The 25,956-nt window shown below is 38.8% G+C and overlaps 2 protein-coding genes across 2 annotated transcripts in view; both read left to right on the top strand.

Moving 5' to 3' along the window:
* Window positions 1-984: 984 nt before the first annotated feature.
* LOC117302559 (leucine-, glutamate- and lysine-rich protein 1-like) lies at window positions 985-15,423 on the top strand. The gene is made up of 14 exons (XM_033786534.1): window positions 985-1,179; window positions 1,617-1,750; window positions 2,100-2,219; window positions 3,588-3,763; window positions 4,762-4,947; window positions 5,789-5,870; window positions 6,645-6,762; window positions 7,535-7,698; window positions 8,740-8,833; window positions 10,061-10,147; window positions 10,942-11,019; window positions 11,704-11,869; window positions 12,535-12,668; window positions 14,056-15,423. Exons 1-14 carry the CDS (start codon window positions 985-987, stop codon window positions 14,428-14,430), a joined length of 2,109 nt encoding a protein of 702 aa, XP_033642425.1. The 3' UTR covers window positions 14,431-15,423.
* Window positions 15,424-20,304: 4,881 nt separating this feature from the next.
* The window catches only part of LOC117302252 (phosphatidylinositol 4,5-bisphosphate 3-kinase catalytic subunit alpha isoform-like), a 63,570-nt gene continuing 57,918 nt past the window's right edge, over window positions 20,305-25,956 (top strand). Inside the window, exon 1 of the mRNA XM_033786105.1 lies at window positions 20,305-20,409. The gene's annotated coding sequence lies outside the window, so the exon portion shown is untranslated. The remainder of the gene's footprint in view (window positions 20,410-25,956) is intronic.

The following is a 25,956-nucleotide window of genomic DNA, read 5'->3' as shown; positions in this document are numbered from 1 at the left end:
GGTATTGGTTTACAATAGAGGGCGCTCTACTGATTCGGAATAGATTCAACCGCTCTGGAACTGGTCAAACGGGTAACAATACTATTCTCGAAGCCACTTCAAAAGTATTCTTTTAATCCATTTTTCTAATAGATAGTTGTTTAACATGTTCATACCACACAGAACCAACTCGTCTGACGTGACATACTGCCTGACACTGACAGTGACAGCATGGACAGTGTCAGTGACACCATGTTATTATAGCCCCATAAATCAGTCCAATTACTCCGTATCCTTGGTCCCAGCATGTCTGAATCAAAATCTTATATGGTTTTTTTTAAAACCATCTGCATTGCAACGATCTGCATCATGAAACTTACTGGTCTTTAACAATATGCTTCTGAAGTTGTAGATAGCCCTACGCCTGGATTTGTTAAAAAAAAACATCCACACATTTTGGGTAAAAATCAAATGAATGACAACTGGCTCGTTTTCCAAGCGCTCACACACAATCTCATAATGAGTCGGGTTCCTTCAATTGTAGCAATTGATCGCACCATTATTGATAAGTGGTTAAAGGAATCGGACAAACAAAAGCAAAAGATTTTGATATCAGATGCTCTGTCGCCAAGGATACGGAGTGGATAGGACCGATTTATGGGGCTATAATGTACAAATTACAGTCCAATGGACATGGTCACTTGGGACACCAGTTATTTTTGACCATAGACACTGATTTTATTGTTGAAAATAACTTAAGTCATGGAGGTAGAAATAGAATGAAAACAAATCACAAGCACTTACTTAGCAAAACAGCTTGGGCACCAGCAGTTGGTTTGAAATTTAGCATAGATTAATTTAGTTGATGATCGAAACCCTTGATCCTAAACTTTAACAGGATTGTAATTGTGTGCATACAGTATGTTGGGATATACACCAAGTGAGAATACTGGTCTCTGACAATTACCAAATGCGTCCAAAGCCTTTAATAAGATGTGGTGATCAATGACATGCATTTTCTTTCTTCTGATAAATGCAGATAATAAATTGAAGATGGAGGAAGACTCCATCATTGAGCGTCTTCCATTAGAGCATCCACTCCCTGAAGAGATTCAGAAGCTGGACCGAGATGAGACTGTCTGTCAATTCTGTGGAGTCAGCTACCTTATCCATCGGGAGGTGAAGGCGTTAGAAGATCAGGTACTATACTTTCATAGTACATGGCCATCTTGTTACCACATTCAAACCAATGTAACCAAACCGAGACTGAAAGGATAAAATAGTATGAGCCCTTGAAGGCATACATTTAAAGAATGATGTAGCTTGACTGGGGGTTGCGACACACACAGCTTTAAATAACACAAAAATACAAGTATTGGCTTTTTACATGAAGAAGAAGGCCAACAAGTACCAGAAGCACCCTCCATCTCTGGCAAGCGGGTTTCCCCAAATCACCCGGCAGGGGCAACCAGCAGTGCTCCACTGGGAGTCGTGCTGGCACCCCTACCATTAGATTGGGTTGCCATTACAAATATTTGGTAAACAAAGTTGTATTGTGGTGCAGATCATTTGTTTTTGTTCCCATTCAAAATTGATGTAACCAAGTTACGGTTTCTTATTTGATTTTTTTTTAACAGCTGAAGAAAGTGCAGGAGGAATTGAAACGTTATGAGGGAAGTGAAGAAAGGGAGCGCAAACTACGAGAAGACTTGGAGAGAGCGACAAAGGACAGAGATGCGGCACAGTTCACAGTCCAAGAAAGAAATTCATCGTAAGAAAAACCTCATACAAATCTTGATTTTTCTTTTGTATAATGCTTTATGCACTTGTACTTGGTTCGCCGCACCATGTGTGTATACATGTAAGAAATTGTCTTGCTTTATGCTCTACTACCGCGGAGTAGATTTTCAGAATTCGGGAGACTTCTCAGTTCTGAAAATCTACTCCGGCACGGAGGATAGGAAATGTTCTTATTGCCAGCACATTTTTACAGTGCTACAATGGCTTGAGATGTGCCTTGGAATGAAACAAATTGCAGGTCTGAAAGATGCAACAATGTTTCCTAATCTGAGTTACCACCTTTTTGCAGTTTTGAAACTTTATTCTGAATTTTGTTTCAGGATGGAACAATTGATGACGGAAATTAAACATAAAGACATCGGGTTGAAGGAAGCATCTGAGGCCAAACAGGATCTTGAGGATAGATTAGACCAAATGACCAGAGTGACTGAAGCACACAGGTAAATAAAAGGCCGTGTTGCATGGGACTCCAGTGGGGGCAGTGTTGCCAGTTTGACTAGGGCTGTACTTTTTCTTGATTCAAAACAAGTTATAATGTGTAAATGAAAGGTAGCCTGCTGTTTTCATAACATTATGAATGCTGGGTACCTTGAGGTTTCAAGACTTAATCATAACATCTGTATGTACCTTGTTTGATTTAAAGAAAATAAGCATACCATAACCACAATTCAACTAATGTTACCATTGTTGTACCTTATCTTGATTCAAAGAGATTAAACATACCATCAACCACAGTTCAATAAATGTTATCACCGTTGTACCTTATCTTGATTCAAAGAAAAAAGCATACATCAACTATGGTTCAACCAATGTTACCATTGCTGTACCTTATCTTGATTCAAAGAAAAAAGCATACATCAACTATGGTTCAACCAATGTTACCATGCTAAACATGTACCTTATCCTGATTCAAAGTAAGCATACCATCAACCACAGTTCAACCAATTATTACCATCGTCGTACCTTACATTGATTCTAAGATAGTAAACATACCATCAACCACAGTTCAACCAATTATTACCATCGTCGTACCTTACATTGATTCTAAGATAGTAAACATACCATCAACCACAGTTCAACCAATATTACCATCGTCGTACCTTACATTGATTCTAAGATAGTAAACATACCATCAACCACAGTTCAACCAATATTACCATCGTCGTACCTTACATTGATTCTAAGATAATAAACATACCATCAACCACAGTTCAACCAATATTACCATCGTCGTACCTTACATTGATTCTAAGATAGTAAACATACCATCAACCACAGTTCAACCAATTATTACCATCGTTGTACCTAATCTTGATTCAGAGAGAGTAAACATACCATCAACCACAGTTCAACCGATATTACCATCGTCGTACCTTACATTGATTCTAAGAGATTAAACATACCACCAACCACAGTTCAACCAATATTACCATTGTTGTACCTTATCTTGATTCAAAGAGATTAAACATACCACCAACCACAGTTCAACCAATATTACCATCGTTGTACCTTACATTGATTCTAAGATAGTAAACATACCATCAACCACAGTTCAACCAATATTACCATTGTTGTACCATATCTTGATTCAAAGCGATTAAACATACCACCAACCACAGTTCAACCAATATTACCATCGTTGTACCTTATCTTGATTCTAAGATAGTAAATATACCATCAACCACAGTTCAACCAATGTTACCACCGTTGTACCTTATCTTGATTCAGAGAGAGTAAACATACCATTCACCACAGTTCTTCCAACAATACCATTGCATTACCTTATCCTAACCTTATCTTTCACATAGGAAACAGCAAGTGTCATTGAAAGGCAGGTTACCAACTCTCCAATCATCTGTGCAGCAGCAGAAGTCAGAATTACAGAACATTCAAAGCTTTGTGCATCAAATGGGCAAAGCGCTAAGGGAGTCTTCAGACAGGTTGAAGGTTACGGTTCAAACAGTTTGCTCACAAGAGTCTGAAGGTATTGCAGCATTTCAAATTTCCTTTTCTTTTCTTTTATTTAATACTAAGGGAATGACTAAAAAGTCTAGCACGATTTAGGCTTACAGGAACATTACGGTAGGCAAACCCTAACAAATCAGTAGACCATCAGAACGTTGTGCTGTACCGCGACATTTTGCCAAACTATGGGAACTTTCCTACACAAGGAATAATACGCTTTGGTATTTTAAACGTTTAGTGGAACACTCCAGAATTGCAAAAACCTTGCGAGTCGTAAGCCAAGACTGATAATCTGCCGTGGTACATGTATACTGGAATCATGAAAAGCTTTACTTTCCCTCCCATTGAGCAGAATACAATAATAAACAACAGTAGCTTCCTGTCCATTTTTTAATGCCACATTTATGTAGCAAAAGGCCTTGTTGTGTTGCTTTCCATTGTTAGTTATTGTATGTTTTCCCTAATTGTTATTTTGCTTTCATTTAATTGAGTATGTATGTATTGTTTTGTTTACATTTTCTCTGCTCCATGAACATCTCTTAAGATTGATATGGCGCATTACAAATGCCTATTTTTATTTGTTATTATTGAGGTCTAGAATCCGATATTAAACAATGAACCCCCAAAAATATGGGCATAACAAGCATGATTTCTAGTACTGTATGGGTAAAACAAAGCGTAGGACGATACAATGCATGTCTGTACACACTACATAATTGGAATGCCTTTCGACTGACTGCAAAAGTATGGAGGGTGCTTCTGGCGTAAAAAAGTCGGCCGTAGGCATGTCTAGAATTTTTTGTTTGTATACTCAAGATTTAGTATGTAATGGGGATAAAGATTATTAATTTGGGTTTTTACATGTGAGTTGACGTGATTAGGCTGGGTTTGAAGAACTGTCAGGAGTTAAATGGACAAAGTCAATAGAATAGTGCTAGTGCAAACTGTAATGAAGTATAAAATAAATCAATACAAATAACACATTATTATTATTATTATTATTTTTTTTTCCTGTAGGGACATCAAGATTAAAAGAGACATTATCAACGCTTCAGCAGGAACAACTCTCATGGCAAAATGGAAAAGGGGATATGGAAGTCAGTTTGAGGAATGCCAAAGCAGAGGTGGAGAGACTGTCCCAAGTTGAGGGATTACTCAAACAGAAGGAGACTCAGTATGGCCAACTCAGCTCGCATGTGGAGAGTGAGTAGTATTTGAGAACTGTTTGAGTATTTGAGAAATTGTAAACTGCCCTAGGTAATAGCAAAAGTAAATATCTGTCTGCATTTGACTCAGGGGTCAAACAAAGTTTTCAATATATTTGCGGGTTGTACAGAGAGAACTGGGCCCAATTTCATGGCCCTGCTGCACTTACGATCACCATTCTCCGCTTGCACGGCAAGCGCAAGTTTCTGCGCTAGCCTTGTAAGCATAGTAACAATGCCTAGTAACGTGTAGTAAGCATGCGCACAAGGTAAAATTCCTTGCTAACCTGAGAAACACGCATGACATAATCGCAAAATTACCTGCTTCTGTAGACGCTGATTTTTTCCTTACGGTAAGCATAGCCATGAAATTGGGCCTTGCTCTTTACACACAAAAAACATGTGTACAGACTTCGTTATAACTTAAATAGTATATTATAGTCATAGTGGAAAACTGTCCTTGAAGTATATTCATTTGGGTTTTTACCCATATACACCGATGTGTGTTAGCACTGTACTAAGCACTTATCCAAGTTCTGTGGAAAAAAATCACAGGCATATTACTCGGGTGGGATTCGAACTTATGACATTTGCAATTCTAACTCTTTCCTTGCAATAGTTTGCCTGAAATGCTATAGTTAACCAATTCGGGGCTGGGGTAGGAATTTTATTTATAGTACCGACACTGACACACAAGTAGGTAAAAACATTAAAGCTTTATTTTGGGGGAGGGAGGGGTCTATAAAACAGCACTCTGTAGGTTCTTTATTTGAAATGTTTAGATGAACCTAAACCACTAATGCAAGAAACAAATTCTTTATGTTGTTGTTTTTTGTCAGGATTGCAAGCTGAAGTGGACACTTCTAACACCCAGAGGCGAACATTGACGGCAGAAGCAGCTCAGTTTAAAGAGTTACTCAAGTAAATATTGTCTTGTATCATCTATAAAGCACTAATAATATTTATAATAATAACAAGATATAAAGACTTGTAATACGTACATATCACCGTGCTGGGTGTTCAAGGCGCAGTAAAACCAAAAACAAAACAAACACATAAAAATGTTGAGAAGAGATTTGAGTTTTGTGGTAGAAAGACAAGATCTACGATTAAGTGGTAGAGTTCCAGATGCATGGCGCAGCTGAAGAAAAGGACCTGTCACCTCAGAAGTGTTGAGGCTTGGGTTCAATAGGGAGACATGGAACTTGATTTAACATTCCTTGACAGAGTGTAAACTTGAAGTAGTTCTGAGATATTGTGGGAAGCCTTGCCTTTAAGTGCTTTGTGGACAATATGAATGAGCATCAGTTTGATGCCACTCGATCAGGCCATTCGATCAGCTACTAAAATTCATATTGGAAAGGCTTGGACCACTTTATTTATGAAAACAGTCAGACATCAAGGCCCCCCTAGTCTGGAATCAGCTCACCCAAAAACCTTCATTTAGAACTGTGCACAGCTTCAAAAAATACTTGAAAAACCTACTTATAACCAGTATCGTTTAAAATGACACTACCATGTATTAACTGCATGCGTACCATGATTATCCATTCCAAATTATCCATTCCAAATTATTATGTAATATAATTTAATATAATTTACCTGTAGAACATGTCCTATCCAGTCAATATAATCGAGATCAATGGGTTCGCCAGTATTAGAGAGTTCACTTTGTTTGTAATTTGTTTAATGAAGGAGTAAATGTCATGAGATTGAGGAGCTTGAGATCCAGCATCGTAAACGAGAACAGATTACTGAGCAGCTTTCATCCAAACTACAACATGAACTCAAACAGAAGGGCATGGAGCTACAGGTAGGTACACTTGCAACCTCGCTACCATGGGCAGCGCACCGTATCACGCTAGCTCTGCGTACGTCTTTAACCCCTGAGAGGGAAACTCTGATCCGTGTCTTTGATCATTTACGCGCAAAATATGAAATGCTGTGCATCTTCAAAAAGCTCTATACGCCGAAATGCGTGCATATAAAGATGTACATGTTCATCACGCAACAAGGAACGCCAAGGCAAGTTTATGACTTTTATTACACACAGCGCATCCAGCCCATGCGCGACTAACGCCCAACACAGAACAGATCAACCACAGGACTAATTGTAATATCTCATATATTTGGATATTTTGAAGTCACACTTCCAGGGGTTATGATCGAGCAAGGCATGCTGGGAAAAAATGGCGCGGCGAGATCGATCACCCCTGGGAGTGAGGTTGGTACACTTGGGCTTCCCTTTGGGGATGTTATTATCTCTTTTGTGTTATTAGCCTTGGTTAGACTATGGCTAGGGTCTAAACCGCAGCCCAGAAACCTTTGTTGCATTTATACTATTGACCCCTGTTTCAGAGTGCACTAGGCAAAACCACCAACGAGCAATGAGTATCTTAAAGGTGGCAGCTTTTTACTTTTTCTGAAAGGATTTTGCTGAATCATACTTTCGGCGGAGCCTAATTGATTGGCGTTTTTTGTAGTTTTTCGGTTTTATCAAGCGCATCAAGATTTTGTCTAGTTATGCTTTGTGTATATAAGATGCAACCTCCATTTGAATTACTACCTGTACTTGATTGGTCCAGGTGGCGTTGTCGGATTATCGTAAGCTAGAGCAACAAATCAAAGACAAGGAGAGAGGGGAAGAAGAGGTACAGAGGCAAGCCACGTTATCCCTGGATGAGAAAGAACAGATACGAGGGGCCTTGATGCGGGCCCAGGAGGAATGCAACGCACTCAAATCAGAACGGTGAGTAATACTTACTCAATCAGAAGTTCAGTCTCTGACTCACTAAGTTGTTCTCAAAGACTCAGAAGATTATTGTATGCATGTAATTTTAAAAGAAACACATACCTTTGGTTTTTTAACCGTTCGGTTGGTTTTTATGTAGATGTATACCTACAATAAAACTAATAATATAGGTTTTCTCAGTCGAATTCAACAAATGTAGTTTTAAAGGAAACACATACCTTTGGTTTTTTAACTGTTCGGTTGGTTTTTATGTAGATGTATACCTATAATAAAACTAATAATGTAGGTTTTCTCAGTCGAATTCAACAAATAAGCAGCCAGTTTCATTTTCATGCGTTCGCATTAAAGCTGTTTTGCCTCTCCAGTTGTTACTGCATTTAAAATTTTGAATTCGGCCATTCAATTTCGTTTTGAGTTGAGTCAAAATCCTTCAGCACTCTGTTCAATTTAGCGTATCCTCATTCTTTTTCGTGACAAACACGCCCCAAGAAGCATCTGCAAATTTGAATGCTGTTTTGATGAATTGTTGAATTGAATGATTATTTTGTTAAATCGAATGACGTAACATTACATTTGACTAATCATAACACGAAATCGAATTACCCTTTTCAGTAGCACTCGATTTCGCGCGAAATATATAGCCTGGTGGTTAAATTAGCTGCTCATTTACTGAAATTGACCGAGAAAATCTATAATGTGCAAATTTTATTTCAAAAGGAAATATTGCTGAAAATCCCAGCGAATGTTCATGCAGGAAGAATAATCTGATAAGAATTACTGCAGTAACGCTTCTCAAATTCAAATTTTGTGGCATGAAAACTTACATATTTATATATTTTTTTTTTACATATCGAAAGCTGCTGTAGGCTTCTGCCCAATAGTTTTTATAACCATAAATTTTAAGAGTGATTATCAAATGTATACCTTCCCATTAATGGAGTATTTAATTTCATAAACAAATTCAGTCTTGTGAGACTTTCCCAGTCTTGGAGTTTTTTTCGGGCTTAATTTTCTTTGATTTCACTTGTCCCATTGTAGGGATCTGATGATTTCATCTCATCAGAATCGTATTGAACAACTCAGAGAGAGCTTCAAGCAGAAACTCATTGATGCTGAGAAATGGCCGTCAAAGGTTGGATATTTACTCACACTCTCACTTCAATCACAAAAACGTGCTACATACACTCTGTGGGCATTCCTTTTTTATCCTATACGAACACTCTGTGGACTTTCCTACATTTTTTTATCCTGTACATACATTCTGTGGACATTCCTTTCTCCTATACATCAACTATATGGACATTTCTCAATTATGCTGTACATTCACTCTGTGGACATTTCTTTATTATGCTGTACATACACTCTGTGGACATTCCTTTTTTATCTTGTACAGACACTCTTTGGTCAATCCTTTATTATGCTGTACATACACTCTGTGGACATTCCTTTTTTATCTTGTACAGACACTCACTGGTCAATCCTTTATTATGCTGTACATACACTCTGTGGGCATTCCTTTTTTATCCTATACGAACACTCTGTGGACTTTCCTACATTTTTTATCCTGTACATACATTCTGTGGACATTCCTTTCTCCTATACATCAACTATGTGGACATTTCTCAATTATGCTGTACATTCACTCTGTGAACATTTCTTTATTATGCTGTACATACACTCTGTGGACATTCCTTTTTTATCTTGTACAGACACTCTTTGGTCAATCCTTTATTATGCTGTACATACACTCTGTGGACATTCCTTTTTTATCTTGTACAGACACTCTCTGGTCAATCCTTTATTATGCTGTACATACACTCTGTGGACATTCCTTTTTTATTTCGTACAGACACTCTCTGGTCATTCCTTTATTAAGCTGTATATACACTCTGTGGACATTCCTTTATTATCGTGTACAGACACTCTCTGGTCATTCCTGTATTAAGCTGTACATACACTCGGTGGACAATCCTTTTTTTTTAAGAATTCAAGGAGTGCTCATAGAGACCCTCAGTAAGGCAAGAGAACAGATTCTTGTCTACCAACGCCATGGTAGTACATCCCATTCCACTTCTGCCACCAAATCTCAGAAGCGTGAGACCAAACCTTAGCTTTTGCTCTGTCACCAGCTCTGGGCTCCATTTGATACGCTGCTTCAAAGTTGATGACGGCATCCAAGTCAGAGACATAACCAAAAAGGCATAGTGTATTTAACCTACCCACCCAAACACATACTCGACTACATACACAGTCTGTTGCCCAGAACTATGCCAAACCATAATGCCAAACCTTACAAAGTTTCTTGCAAACACCATAATTTTGTAAAAAAATTACTTTAATTACTTTTTTTTACTTGAAGATGGATGAGACATTACAGAATGAGAGGACCAGACATTCTCAACAGCTGCAAGAATTGGAGGAGAAAATGAAAGAAGCCTTCAGAATTGTAAGAATGTTTTAAAATATTAAGAATAAGCAGTGTGGTATTCATTCTGAATGGGTAATTGTTCGTTGTATTCCAAATGGGATTCAAAGTAATGCGATTAATTTTGATGTATAGGATTGTAGAAGTGTAGTTTTACCCCAAAGTTGATATTTCAGCAATTTATTTCTGTTTATATTTGCTGAACATTTTGGAGGAAGTTTGGAAATAAAAAGCTAGATATATTTTAATAGCAAATCTTCACAAATATTGGTTTGGAAAAACACTAGACAGTAGGTTTTTTCAGTAGTTGGATTACAGCTTTATTGCTTACATATAAATGGTTGGATTCTGGTCCCAGTACAGTGGGTATTTTGAGACCTTCAGAGCCATAATTCTGCTTTACGGTAAGCAAATTTTTGTGCTTACTGTAGTAGGACAAAATTGCTAAGGTGTAGGCGTATTTCAAAGTAAGCAAGAAAATTAGGCTGCCATCGTACACGCTCACCATGGATTTGCATTGTGATGTCATTCATTTTCATACAGTAAGCACTGGAAGGTTAGCAGGCCTGTTGGTGTGCTTAGGGTTAGCATCGCCATGGAATGGAAAGCGATCAGTAAGCAAAATAAATCGTTAAGCAGCTCTATGAAATTGGGCCCAGGTTGTTTCAATGGTGTTATCTCAAACCTTACTACAAATCCTACCTTTTGAATTGATAAATTGCTAGTTGCATTTGTTCTTATATAAATTTATGCTCATATCTATTTTCAATTGTTGGGTTTTCCATTAATTAACCTTGTTTTGTTTTCTGATAAAGGAGTTGGATATTGAGAAACAAAAGCACCAGGAGTTAACAGAAAGATACAAGATGGAGTTTCAGGAGAAGGAGTCTAAGGTAGGGCTAGATGGCCCATTCAGTGAGTGTCTCAAAAGGCATGCCTTTGCAAGGCTTGAGAGAACATTCCCCTCCACAGGCATACGCCTGCATCTCACTAGACAGGATTTGCTCTTATTTTCAGTTACTAACCAGCAGGACCAGTTATCTTGTCTTTTCACTAGTCCGCCCGCTTTTGCACTGGTCTGTATTTTAATGCTTTCTTTCAAAATTGTCATTAGCTTTTGACATGCAAGGTTTGCCTTTAGTTTTGTGTAGTGAATGGCCAGCAGGCGGAGTAAGCTTGCCATTTAACTGGTCGGTTGGGATTTTTTCACAAGTAAATTTTTCAAATAAAATAGTGATGCTTTCCTCAGGTGTTTTTACCGACCAGCATTTAGCCAGCTGACCACTGCTAATGGAAAAAGCTGCTGGACTGCCAGAATGTTCTACTGGATTTGAAAAAAAAACACAATAAGAATATGCGCAACATCCTTAACTGATCATTAGGCCTAACTCAAAATTTACCATTATTATTATTATTTTTTTTTAACATCAATGAAATGGATGAACATTTTTAACCCTAACCTGGTATGTAATTAGAAAACAAGGGTATTGAAATGTTTCGCATATCCTACAAAGTCACCTGATAACTTCTTGAACTATTTTGGTAACTACATTATTTTTGTATTCTCTCAATATTAGTTTAAAGGAGAGATGCGAAGCCTGGCGACGAGAAACAAGTCAGAGCTCAGTCAAGTAGAGAAACAGATGTCATCCCTCAAGACACAGGCGTCAGCTGGTGAGGAGTCTCTAAAAAGGGAGGTGCAGGGGTTGAAGTCAGTCATTGGAGATCTGGAAAACAGGCTGGGTGAGTAAGGCCATATCCGGATAGGTGGTTACGGCCAGATTCCTGAGTCATCACGCGTTGAAGTATAGGACATCCTTAGCAACACACTTAGCAACAGTCGTAGCCAGAGCTGTAGCCACCAATTCGGATACAGCCTTAGTAGGGCCATGATGGCACAGGTCTGTGGTTTATCAGAATTGTCATCTTGCAGAGAGAAGTTCCATAGGAAAATGTAAGGGTGTGTAGGAAACCTTTGAAGGGGCATCTGTAAAATAAACAAGACTTGCCCCCAGCTGTGTTCCCATTGGATTTTTTTTTTTTTTTTTTTAACTACTGCGACTTTTCTTTAGAATGACAAAGATTAATCCAATAGGGATGCATGGTAAACTGATCTCCCTGTCATTTTACTGCGACCGTGATGTAAAACTAACAGTCCGAAAGATGTAGTGGAAGACTTCCGCGCAGTCATGGTAACTGAACAGGGCTGCTTAAAAGTGCAATGGGAACAGCTACCGCGACCATGCTGTAAAACGCTATCAAATGCTGCTGAATATAAGTCTTGGAACGCACAGTTGAATTACACCAAAGCCAGTCACAGTGACTTTCAACATGGCAGCGGGAGAAAAAGTCCCATTGGAACACGCAAGTGTCCAAATAAATGATGGTTGTTCTGATTGGTTTTCTAGGTAAGGCAGGCACAGAGAATGACGACTTAGTCAGGAATTTGAGAGCTGAATTGAGAGAAGCAGAGCAAGACCTGACTGCCACAAGGGAAGAGACAAAAGCAATTGAAGACAAACTTACTCAGTCAAAAGAAGAGGTGAATAATTATTCAGGATCAAGTGTTCTTGCATTCAAGGCACTGGACACCTTTGGTAATTGTCAAAGACTAGTGTTCGCACTTGGTGTATCCCAACATAACATGCATACAAATAACAAACCTGTGAAAGTTTTGACTCAATGGACCGATCTGGCCTGTCAATCAAACTGCGTTCACCTATTTGACCAATCACAGCAATGATTGTGGTCGGACAAACTCGGTCGTGCGCGTATATTTGGCACGCGCGGCAGTATCGTGCAGAATGTCATTGGGAGTGCTCGTACACGTGTCTTGGTTACGTGCACGGTGGGCGAAGCTTAGTGGAAAGCCGGAACGGTCCATTGGTCATCAAAGTTGCAAGAGAATAATGAAAGAAAAATACCCTTGTTGCACAAATGAGTGTGCTTTCAGATGCCTTAAAAAGGCTTTTATTATTTGAGTGAGAATGACCCCTTTTAAAAAAAACTACGTTACTTCAGAGGGAGCCATTTCTCACAGTGTTTTTATACCATCAACAGCTTTCCTTAGCTTTTTACCAAGTAAGTTTTTATGCTAACACTTTTTTTTTTCAATAGTGTGCAGTGCCTTTAAATCTACTGTAATCTTTGCACACTCCCAAGTTACTCCGATTAGCGTAGTAGTATCTTTCGTCGTCTTCCACCTGTGGCACCCAGGGATAAATCCTGCCGGAGGTACTATGTGGATTGGTTTTCAGTCCATACCTGATAAGTGGGTTTTCTCTGAAATTATTCCCTTGGGTTTTCCTCCTACATCTAAAACTGAAACATCTGTGTCTTCTCTCCGTGGGGTTCTTAGCTAGTATACTTATTAATTTTGCTCTCCTGAGAGTACTTGCCTTCACAAACAGTAATAAATAGATTGAAATAATAAATGAAAGTCCGGTTGGTTTGTTGTTTGAGGTGTTGGACCTAACGGCTTGCAGAAAGTTTTATTAATAAAAAAAACAAATAATGGACATTAATATTGGCTGATTTATTTAATTGCTTAATCCTTTGTGGATCCCTTGGGAGTAACCATGTCCTTCTTCATATAGGTACATGCTTACCCCTAAGTGACGAAAAGCAATTAAAGGTATAGTGTCTTGCTCGAGGACACAAGTGCCATGGCAGGGATTCGTAACCCACACTTGATCTCTGATGACTTTCCAACCCGAACCAGAGTTCACTGCACTAGCTCCCTAGGCCACAACACACCACTTAAACTCCTCTTGGAAAACAAAACCAAGCATACTAAGTGCTTTTATATGTCCGAAAAGCAACCAACCAAGAGAAAATACCATAGCTGCAGGTAAGTTTAACAATGAAGAATTATATTTTTAGTTTCAGCTTTTCAATTGTCTTTCCTTTCTTTTTTTCCCCCAATAAAGATTCTCTTCCTGCAGGAAACTGTCCGCAGAGAATGCGAGGAGCGCTTTGAACTCACAGAAACTCTCAGTGAGGCCAAAGAACAGCTCCTTGTATACCAACGCCACGGTAGCCTTGGTAGTACATCCCGTCCCACCTCTGCCACCAAATCTCAGAAGCCAGAGACAAGCTTTGGGACTAATCGTAAAACAAGCACAGGGTCCATGCAAGGTGGTCAGAATCAGAGAGCAGGATCGCAGTCCCCTGGTTCCAAGGTCGCATCGAGTAGTATTAATATTGGTTTTGATCCGAATCAAGTGAGACCTCCAGGTCACCGAAGGGAAGGGAGTATGTCGGATAGCCGGAAGAGGATCGCTGCTGCTATTGGGAGGAGGTAGCTAAACATCGTCTTGTCAGTACACAATCATTGCATTAGTGCACAAACCTGAGATCGGAACACAGTTTCAGCAGATTCTCATTTACAATGCCACTTGGAGCATTTATAACTTGTAGTAGAGTCGACCCTGAGTGAGGCAAGAGAACAGCTCCTCGTCCACCAACACTACGATAGCTTTGGTAGTACATCCCATCCCACTTCTGCCACCAAATCTCAGAAGCCTGAGGATTTGGGACTAAAACATAAAGCGGTTACAAGAGAGAAGGGAGTGGGTCTGATATCAGGAAGAGGATCACTGCTGCTGTTGGCAGATTCTCATTTCTAATAATACTTAGTAGTTCTGATACAACATTGTTATCACGTAAACAGTGCTGGCAGCTGTATAGAACCAGCACCAGCCTTTCTTTCAGTATTGACCAACATTTTAGCAACATTGCACATAACTGGGATATAGTTTATGTAAGTGTTTTTATTTATTTTATATTTATATGAAAATTGTGTATTAGAACCATGTGAATAGACCCTTCCCATGAAATATGCAAATTGCAGATGGCGCCTGCGCACAATTACTATTGGCTGTCATAATGAGGGAACTTCGCTCCTGTCTGTGGGGCTGATGGTGGCATGACGCATGTTCACGTTTGTTCGTTTGCCTAATGCACAACTCTAAGGGTTTGCCCGCCAATAGTGTCTGTACGCAGGCGAGAATGTAATACATTTAATTATATTTTATTGTGCGTTTGGTGTTGTGTTATTACTAGAACAGCTGATGGTTCAACTCAAGGTGCTCTGTTCATAAAATGACAAATAGTGCAAAAATTATTTTATTTTATTTGTGAATTTTGATTAACTGATGGTTCTGAAAGGAAAGTAGTTTCATTATGTACTATATCACAAACACTTGACAATCATCATTCTTCCACATAGCAAAGTTAAAGGCAGTGGACACTATTGGTAATTACTCAAAATAATTATTAGCATAAAACCTTACTTGGTGACGAGTAATTGGGAGAGGTTGATGGTAAAAAACATTGTGAGAAACGGCTCCCGCTAAAGTGGCATAGTTTTCGAGAAAGGAGCAATTTTCCACGAATTTGATTTTGAGACCTCGGGTTTAGAACTTGAGGTCACGAAATCAACCATCTAAACGCACACAACTTCGTGTGACAAGGGTGTTTTTTCTTTCATTATTATCTCGCAACTTCGACGACCAATTGAGCTCAAATTTTCACAGGTTTGTTATTTTATGCATATGTTGAGATACACAAAGTGAGAAGACTGGTCTTTGAAATTTACCAATAGTGTCCAGGGTCTTTAAAGAATATTATGTATTTTATGTTTGCTTAATATGAAAGCAAATAGTCCTCAAATTCATACCCCTTAGCAGGCCTGATACTCAAGGAGGAAACAAAGGTGATTGCCTCCATGCCCCCTGGTCAATGCCTTCCTACCCTTGAAATGCTCCAGTAGAAATTTACAATTTCCTCTCAGGGTGCCCTTTACCAAGGAGAGAATGCCTTGGTGCCCTTGCCCTTTCAAATACAAAGCCACTGTCACTCATCAGGGCCGCTAAAATGTCTAATGGTAACAGCTCTGCACTGTAAACCTACATGACCACACTGTTAAACACTATGCACAGAATAAGTCCATGTTGTAACACACGATAGAATTACACCAAAGCCAGTCACGGTGACTTTCCACGTGACCACGGTAGAAAAAGTCCAATGAAAACACGGCTTTAGTATACCACACAAGTCTTATTACATCAATCTGCTGAAGATCAGTGTTTTAGAGCCCACACTAACCCTCGTTTTCATCCGTCATTCATTCTCAATGCTTTAAGTTTGTTTCGCACATTCGATAAGACTTTGATCTTCTCACCCCTTTCAAACACAACTTAGTGCTACGATTAAGAATGTCTGAACTAATTTTCCCTCGGCTTCTGACATATATTTTACGTCCTGTCCTAATCTGCAAAGTTAAGAGTTCTTTGGAAAAGGGATTTGATGGGGAATGAAACATTATCGTGTAGGGATTGAAAAGCCAATCAGTATGTTAGGTCCGGGTGTAACTAGGGATTTGAGGCAATATCCACGGAAATCTTACACCAAAACAGCGTGATTTAATTTGAGATGCACAATCCCTGTTCCACAAGGGCTTGGCAGACTGGATGCCTTATTTTTTTAGGAAACAATTCTTCAAGATAAATGACACTCTCTTGTTGAGAAGATCATTTGAAAGCAACTCCAACGGCAACCATCACATTAATGATCCACGATATTGGCTCAAAATAATTGTTAGCATAAAAACATACTTGGTAACGACCAATGAAGAGCTGTTAATATTATGAATACTACAAAACATTGTAGAATCGTTCTCAGGTATTGTAAGTTTTGAGAAAGATGTAACTTTTCACTCAATTATTAAAAGACTTCAGGCCTGAAGCCTTTTTACTAGGCATCTGAAAGCACACAAACTTGTGCAACAAGGGTGTTTTTTCTTTCATTATTCTCTTGCAACTTCGATAACCAATTAAGTCCAAATTTTCACAGATGTTTAACTTCATGCATATGTTGGGATACACCAAGTGGTCAATTACCAAATGTGTCCAGTACCTTTAAGCAAACAGAGTTTCAAATTTGGCACATTGACCCAATTCACCTGATGTCATCTTCACAATAAACTTGGTTGTGCTATTTTGAGAGTCAATGTCCTTGTGTGTTAGACAGTAAAGTGTGTATGCAACGCAGCATTTACGTGAACTTTTGTGTTGACTCCCAAACTGACAAGCATGGTGGACATACTGTGTGTGACGTTGGTTATAAGCGGTCAATAAATTGATTTTTTTCTGGGTGAAATTTGAAAAAAGAACTAGGATGTGTTTTTTTAATGTAATTTCTTGGCCTTTTATCACCAAGCTTCTATGCAAACAATTTGTTTAGCACTGACATAACTTCTGCCTGTATTTGCTTAGTAGAAAATTGTTTAAATTTGTTATTCTATATTATCTGGGTTGAATGATTCATAGGGTAATTTTTTAAATATCACAAAAACAACTTCCATCCAGGTTCATTGTGCTATCCTAATTGCTAACATAGTCTTTCATATTGTTTAATTTACTTGACTAACTTAAAGATGGGCTCTTATGTCAAATTGAGTTTTGTAATGCACCTTTTCCCCATTTTCATAAGGAGCTCTTGTGAAAATGAGTGCATCACAAAACTCAATTTGCAAAACTGAATCTTAAAGCCTTTTATTACTCAGGCATGATATTCTTCCTACTTAAGTTTGACCTCTAATTGTTTGTCCCTTGGAAAAAATCAGCAAAATTGTTATTAAATTGCCCGATGTTAGCTTGTTCACAGTTGCAGAGCTGCCAAGTTTCCCTGATTCCACAGAACATTCCCTAAAAGTAAACCAATGTTTCCATGTTCGGATGAAACATTTTTGAAAATCTCCCTGATGTCTTTGACAATTATCAAATGTTTTCAGTGCCTTTAAGCACAAATCTTTATTGGTTCTTACCAGAAAAAGGTTACCAGCCAAAATACTATCATGAAATTTTGCGGCTGGTTTCCTGCATATATTTTGCTGAGCAGTATTCTCTTGAAGTGCTGCTGTCTGCTTAAAGACAATGGACACTAATGGTGATTGTCAAAGACCAGTCTTCTCTAGTGTATCTCAGCATTTGCATAATATAACAAACCTGTGAAAATTTGAGCTCAATCGGTCATCGAAGTTGCGAGATATTAATGAAAGACTAAATAAAACACCCTTGTTGCACCTTGGTCACACAAAGTTGTGTGCTTTCATATGCTTGATTTCGAGACCTCAAATTCTAAATCTGAGGTCTCGAAATCAAATTCGTGGAAAATTACTTTTTCTCGAAAACTACGTCACTTCAGAGGGAGCTGTTTCTCACAATGTTTTATACTATCAACCTCGCCCCAGTACTCGTGATCAAAAAAGGTTTTATGATAATAATTATTTTGAGTAATTACCAATAGTGTCCACTACCTTTAAGCATCTGTATGAAATTGTGCCCAGCATGTAACCATGACCTGTTATATACAGTTAATAGACGATGAGATAGCGCCTTTAAACATGTGGGTTTTTTTTAGAATTCATAATGAGAACTTATAAAATGTTTTGAGACTGTAAATATTCACACACAAATGTTCATAATATAAATAAAATATATTTCTGTGTATGATGAAAAAGTATCTGTCTTAAATTTACTCGACTGAAGTGTGGAGAAGACATTGGCAGGCCTAACCAGACTTTTGTCATTTGGGCTGTGGTTAGCAAAGGGAGAGACATCATTTTTATTTTGTTTATTTTTACCAAAAGCATTCCCTGCCCGCTTTTAATCGCAAACAAAAGTTTGTTTTCACTAAAGCTAAATTCGTTTATTGAAATATTCTTAGGTTACTACCGCTACTTACTTTGTTCGCTATGGGATACAGCTGCAACAAAGCTTCTTCACTCACTGTTGTGGTCGTGTCAAAGTGGATTTTTTTCTTTCTTCTGTTTAGACAAGAACATTTCCCCACTTGCGTTTTTTCCCTTCTATGCCTTTATTCACAGCTCGGATCAAAAACTAAAGGATAGAAATAAATTGACTTTTCCAGAAAACAGTGTACTTTTTTTGAAACCTTTTGTTGATCACTTGGCCATTAAACAGTTTACGTTGTTTTTAAAAACCAAGTTGTAGATCACTTTGCCCTGAAATGAATCCTTACCGTAGAGATATTGTATGTACATGTAATAATATAATATACCTGTAGAAGTTACAGGTTCATAAGTTCTCAAGTTTTTGAGGGGGAAAAAAAGAAACAAAATCACGCAGCAACGTTTTCAGGAGAGTGCATAAATCTGTTGTACCCTTTACCCCCGTGCTGAAATAATTATTGTCTCAATTTTTGAAATTGTTTGACTTATTTCTCACCTCCGCTAGTAATATTTTAAGGGAAGCTTTTTACCATCATACAAAACCTGTGGACGTTTGTGTTTTTGTACAAAAAGTATCCAAACCTGCAGAAAGATTACTCACAATTTTATTAAGACTTATCCCTTTGTACATTGTTACCAAATTAATTAGCATTCGCCCTCCAGCTAGATTTTTTAACCTTAATTTCTTTTCTGAACCCGTCCATAATTTGATACCAATAAGAGATGAGTAGGCCTACCGGTACGTGCTTTGATTAATAGATGAGTTAGCTGTTTAGTGACAGTTGATACAGAGGTATATTTCCCTCCGGGCCAGTGAAACTAATAAAAAGGATGATGAAATTTGCTGCTGACAAGATAGGGTTGATCAAAAATCTAATTTGTTTGCATCATTTCTAAGTTGGCCTCTGCTGTGCTAAAATCCTAAAAATAAAACTGAAAGGAAAATGTTTTGTTACTGTTACGGTTAATCCTAAAGAACTGTTCTTGCTTGTCTCATTAAAAGTTTTCATATCATTTTTTTCGCATAGCTTTTACCATTTTTCTACAAGGATCCAACTGTCAAAACTGCTTGAAGAAGACTTGGGAAAAAAACAGTCTCAAACACGCATACTATAAATTACCCTTTGGGGCTTAAAGCAGTTTTTTTGTGCAGTCAATTCAGCTCAATGAAGTTGAACCCATGTTCAACATATCAGTCCTATAAGTGGAAAACCAAAACAAATTCTCAAACCGACCATATAATGTTGCATTACAGCTCTGGTCAGAAACCACTTTCTCGTGAACATAATTAACAAACATAATTTTTAAATGGTTGTGCCCACGAAGTACATGTAAAAAGGTATATTGGTCGTACATTTTAACGCTTGTAGTTCACACACAATCATTACACGCGCTGTGCATTGTGGTCTGGTAAACAAGTTCCCACACTGTGTGTGCAACTCAGTACAAGTTGAGCTGGAAAGAAGCACACGTTTTCTGTCTTTGCGACTGAGGTTTTGCGTCTGAATTCGAGATCATTTGGGGGAATGTAAGTATTTCTTGTCTTTTATCATGAATAGGATAGTTCTGGTGTATTTAAAGGCAGTAGGTTTTACTGTGTTGGTGTTTTACTGTTGAGTGTAATTCGAGGGTGAGTTGACACGGTTGACACTACTCCACTCGGACGTTTGAGTGTGATACTGAGGTGACCATGGTGTGACTTGATTGTGTCGCGTTTGTTAACATTTCTCCGGCCAACGCTAAAGCCTGTGAGAGTTCAGAACGCCAGCATCCGTGCTTTCATCCTCCCTCAGACAGAGTGTGTGTGATGTTATTTTTTGTAATAACTTTACTTTATCACAACACTGGCACTGCAGCCTCTTAGCACTTTTTTTTTTAAATTAAAAAAATAATTTAAAGCATAAAGGGGTTTCCTTTTATCGATGGCACATCTTTGTTTTTACTAGCCCAATCAGTGCAAATATATACAAAATGCTGGACTCCCTTCGCCTTTGGCCCTATGCCCATGTAGCTTTAGGGTGTTAAACATTTTTTTTAATAGTTCGCTAAACCAACAATTTTATGCGTAGGTTTTTTTTTCGGATCGGATCAGAATTTGTACCGACTGGCATCCATGATGTCAGCTGTTGCACATGCACGCAGACATGACAGACAGCGCTTTGTGACCTTTGTCACTTCGTATCAGTCACACACAGCTGCAGACACTTGACTGCATGACAGAACCAGGACGTCACTACTCAGCAGTGCGCCTTATTCCAGGTCAGCAATTTATTAAAAATACCAGAGAAACTAACAGCAATTTTTTTTGAATTGGGACAAACATGCGTAATCTGCAGTTTGCGCCCTGCGGAATTGGCAGCTGATCCAGCAGATTTGCGGGTTATGCAGCTCAAGTGGGTTATTCAGAGCCTTGGAGCATTCAGAGCATTCTCTCTGGCAAATGTTATTTAATATTGACAAATGCAAGTGCCTCCACTTCGGGCATAGTAACATCAAGCACAGCTACTCCATTGGTGACAGTATAATTCAGACAGTAAGTGAAGAAAGAGATCTTGGGGTAATCATCCATCAGTCACTAAATGCAAGTACCCACTGTGCGAAGGCAGTCAAAAGCGCATTCAGAGCCCTAGGGCTAATCAACAGAACCATTATGAACAAAGACAAAACAACAATCATCAGACTGTACAAAGAACTGGTTAGACCACACCTAGATTACTGTGTTCAGGTGTGGAGGCCTCATCTTCAAAGGGATATTGACCTAATAGAAAGAGTGCAAAAGAGAGCATTGCGAATGATTGGAGGTCTATCTCACCTAGACTACGTTCACAGACTCAGGGAAGTGAAATTGACCACCCTGGAGTGCAAGAGGCTGCGAGGAGATCTTATCGAGACCTTTAAGATACTTAGGGGCCTTGAGGGCTTGAACCCTGAACATTTCTTTGATTTGTCAACCGTGCAGCACAGGGGTCACCAACTTAAACTGTACAAATCAAGATCCAACCTCAACCTCAGGAAGTTCTGGTTTACCCAGAGAGTGGTCAACTACTGGAACATTCTCCCTCGAAAAGCAATTGAAGCTTCAAGTGTGAACATTTTCAAGGGACATGTGGATAAATTCCTAAAGAACGTCGGGGGGCTCTACATAAGCTTATCTAAGCTGTCTGCCTTAGTAACCAGAACCACCGTCTCCTCCCCAGTTGTGTGATGGCGTCGGTGGATTCAAGTAAGTTCAAGTAAGTTCCTTAAACTCCCCTGGCAAGCACAAAGACCAGGCATTTTACAGGTGACACGTTCAATTGTATAGAGACCTTTATTGATAATTTGGCCTACATCAGCATTAGCTTTGACCTAGCCCTGGCGGCCTTACACTTTCGTATTATACTGTCCAGTGACGTCCTGGATACCAGGGTCCATTTCTGGGGCGAAAATTTTTCAAAGCCTCATAACTCAAATCTTACCTGGAAGAAACCACTAGTTTCAACAGATTCACATTCCATGGCAGCATATATTATTCTGCGGTGGGTTTTGGTCGTCATGTATTCTTCACAAATCCGTCATTTTCATGACATAATGCAGCTCCCAACGTTAAGAAATTCCCATTTTTGTTCCTACTCTCACAGTCTGCCGTGTACTCGAGACGCAATACGCGTAAATCTTGTGTTGCGTTTGCGTGTTAACGCTGTGTGTGTGCAGTCAATATACCAAGAATTCACCGTACGTCTTGCACGCGAATGTCTATGCGTACGCACGGCAGCAGACAACACTGTGCGAAAACGATCAAAACGGAAATTTTTTAACGTGGAAGCTCCATTATTTACGGATTTGTGAGGAATATGACAACCAAAACCCATGGAATGTGAATCTGTTGAAATTAGTGGCTTGTTGCAGGGAAGATTTGAATTGTGAAGCTTTGAAATGTTTCCGCCCCAGAAACAAGCCTTAATAGTTAGGACTCTGTATCTGTGTACAGAGAAAGAGTCCTAAATATAGGGCTAGCTTTGACCCTACCTTAAAAGACACACTACAGGTATACAAAACATCTCATAAATTACAGGCAATCACATTGCCAATCTTTCGGTTCTTTCAAAGACAATAGAACGTGCAGCCGCTTCCCACGTTCTAAATTACCTCTCTGACAACAATCTACATGTGACACTTGCAGTCCGCTTACAGAAAACATCATAGTGTTGAGACTGCCCTTCTACATGTTCAAAACTCCTGGCAGCTGATATAAGGGGCAAGAAGCTATTCTTGTCCACCTCGATTACTCATCTGCCTTCGACACGATAGACCATGAAATCATGCTTTACAGCATCTTAAAAAACAGATACCACGTATCCGGTCACGCAATCAGTTGGCTTGAATCCTTTAAAAAAATCACACCCAGAATGTCGTCATCAACGGTGAACTGGCGAACCCTCAAGTGCTATTCTGTGGTTTCCCCCAGGGATCAGTTTTAGGACCGTTGTGTTTCACTCTTTACACATCCTCCCGCAAAGACATCATTAAGGGCCATGATATCAATAGAATGTTGTATGCCGACGCCGGTCTATATCATCACTAATGAGCAAGATCGCCTGACTACCATCCCACAGCTAGAACACTGCCTTAACAAGATAAGAGCATGGTTTACCCTGGACGATATCGAAAATTTTGACTGGCGATAATATATCGTTGGGTAAATATCGTCGATATATCGTGAAGATTTTTTAACATTAAAAGTACCCAATAGAAAGGGACAGCAATGGCTCAATTACTCGCTGAAAACAGTTTTACCGCAAGGAGGAAGACAAACAAAAGTTGACTGTTGTAACAAAAAATCACATCCATATTCCATGAAACAGAACACGTTACATTTTTGTGGTTTACATCACTAGTTCTGATTCAATTAATTCGTACTTGTACCTCAATAGATTGGATGTTGTGATACTCTAAAAATCTGGTGCCGCTATTTTTATTCATGATGTACAAGCTTTGTGAAAAAGCAAGATGGCGTCCGACGGCTTTGCTGCTTAGAGAAAATTTTTCCACAAGAAAAAACAAAATCAATTTTATTTACCAAAATGTAACCTAATACTTTATACATTTATGCCTCTTTTGTGGATTTTAAATGTACTATTGGATGTGTTGATGGTGAGTTGTTGGCATTAAGCGAGTTGACAGCGACTTGATGGCAACTAGTTGGACCTGTATCTTCAACGCGTCCAACATTTCTGGCCAAGGGAATTTCACCTACAGCTTCGCACCCACGCGTTGCTACGACAACACTCATTCATCCCCTAATAGTAAAGTATTAGTATATTCGTCGGATTGAGGTGATGGATACCGCTATGTGATGGCAGCTCTGTAAGAAACATTTTAGGCCTACGTCATAAATATTCACACAGCACATAAACGTTTCAAGAACGTTCAAGCTGCTTCGGCGTTGCCTAAAGAGAAACCACCATGGCTAGATGTGAAGACCAATGTAAGTTGAGTAGTCGGAAGAAACTTGTGAGTTTAACAGCATCACCCCAAACAAATCTGATATACCTGTGAGATTGTAAGAAATTCTTGGCAAAATGTGCGAAGGCGGTTTTAAAATAACGTACATGTATCCTGGATTGTATTGTCTTTGATAAAAAAATATCGTCTCTGTCAAGATATTTCGATAGTTTCAAAACCAACATAGATTGACTATATTGTTTTCAATATCGTATCGTGGCAATGTTATCGTCATATCGTCCATGGTCTGTTGCAAACAAATTGAAAGAAAAAAGACTGAGGTCATCCATATTGCATATCGTTTCAGAAACTCCTCCACAGTTTGTCTTCAATCTTTCATTTCCATTTTTACCATTCACAGGCAGCCATGTTGAGTGGGTCAGAAGGTACTACAATACATTCACATTAATTTCACTCATAATCTTTGCTGCAACAGTTAATTAATTAGTTATTTATGCCAAATATTCAGATATAACAATTCTGGCCCCTTTGTCTTAAAACAGATAATACTAAATTTTGTATCAAATTGATAATAAAAAAAATAACAGTTCAAAGAACATTACAAGGTTAGTAGCCAAGTCTGCGAGATTAATGCAGCTGCTCTTGGTTGGTATGGCAACCTCCCTATTAAAATGTTAATGGACTTTTAAATTGTAATAACACTTTATAATGGTATGCTATTCCTAGTACACAAAGCGTCCTTGAAAAGTATACACACAGTTAGTGTATTCTATTAATACAATGTACTGAGTAAAATTATTGAGAAAGGCAAGCTCACTGAATAATCTGGTCAGTGCAAGAATATCTTATCACAGCCAAGGTTTTGCGATTCACTGTATTTGAGTACCAGTAAACAGTATTTTCTCAAAACAGCAATCAATGGGTGCGTTCGTTTAGCTCCCCCGGGTCGACCCCGGTGTGTGGCGGTTTTTTTTTCCAGGACGAACGTGTGCAGATAATAACCCACGTTCGTCCTTGAAAAGAAAAACGCCCCACACCGGGGTCGACCCGGGGGAGCTAAACGAACGCACCCACTATCTTGGTGCTTCAAACAATATCTTTGGTCTCTTGGCTTTGTAAAGTAAAGTGTCTTTGTCAGCAGTACTCTCACAGGCCTGTATGTTTCATTATTGAGAGAGGAAGGGCACCAAGGCATTTTCTCCTTGGTAAAGGGCACCCTACATGTATGAGGAAATTGTAACTTTCTACCAGAGCATTTCAAGGGCATCAAGGCAATGACCATGGGCATGGAGGTTATCGCGTTTGTTGCCTCCATTAAGTGTCAGGCCTGCTCTCAAAGAAAAATGACTCCAGCAATTCTGAGAAAATAATCCTGTCAGTGCAGAAGTTAATAAATTAATGATCCCTAATCCCTGGTTATGCTGGTTTGAAAAACACCTTCTGTTCTGAATTAGTTGTCTTCACCAGTTTTATCTTCTTTCTTTTTAGCACTTTGCGAAAGCTTTTACAAATTTTAGCAGTTTAAATTAGGGAATCAATGTGTGGTGAAGAGGTTTTCAGCTAGTGGTTTAATCCCAACGAGGCCTGGTTCTTGATAATTTTACAGAGACGAAGTCGAGGTAAATTAAAA

Source organism: Asterias rubens, chromosome 18, assembly GCF_902459465.1.
Source record: "Asterias rubens chromosome 18, eAstRub1.3, whole genome shotgun sequence".
Lineage (NCBI taxonomy): Eukaryota > Metazoa > Echinodermata > Asteroidea > Forcipulatida > Asteriidae > Asterias > Asterias rubens.
Note: the sequence above shows the minus strand (reverse complement) of the source record. Positions and strands in the feature narration are given on the sequence as shown.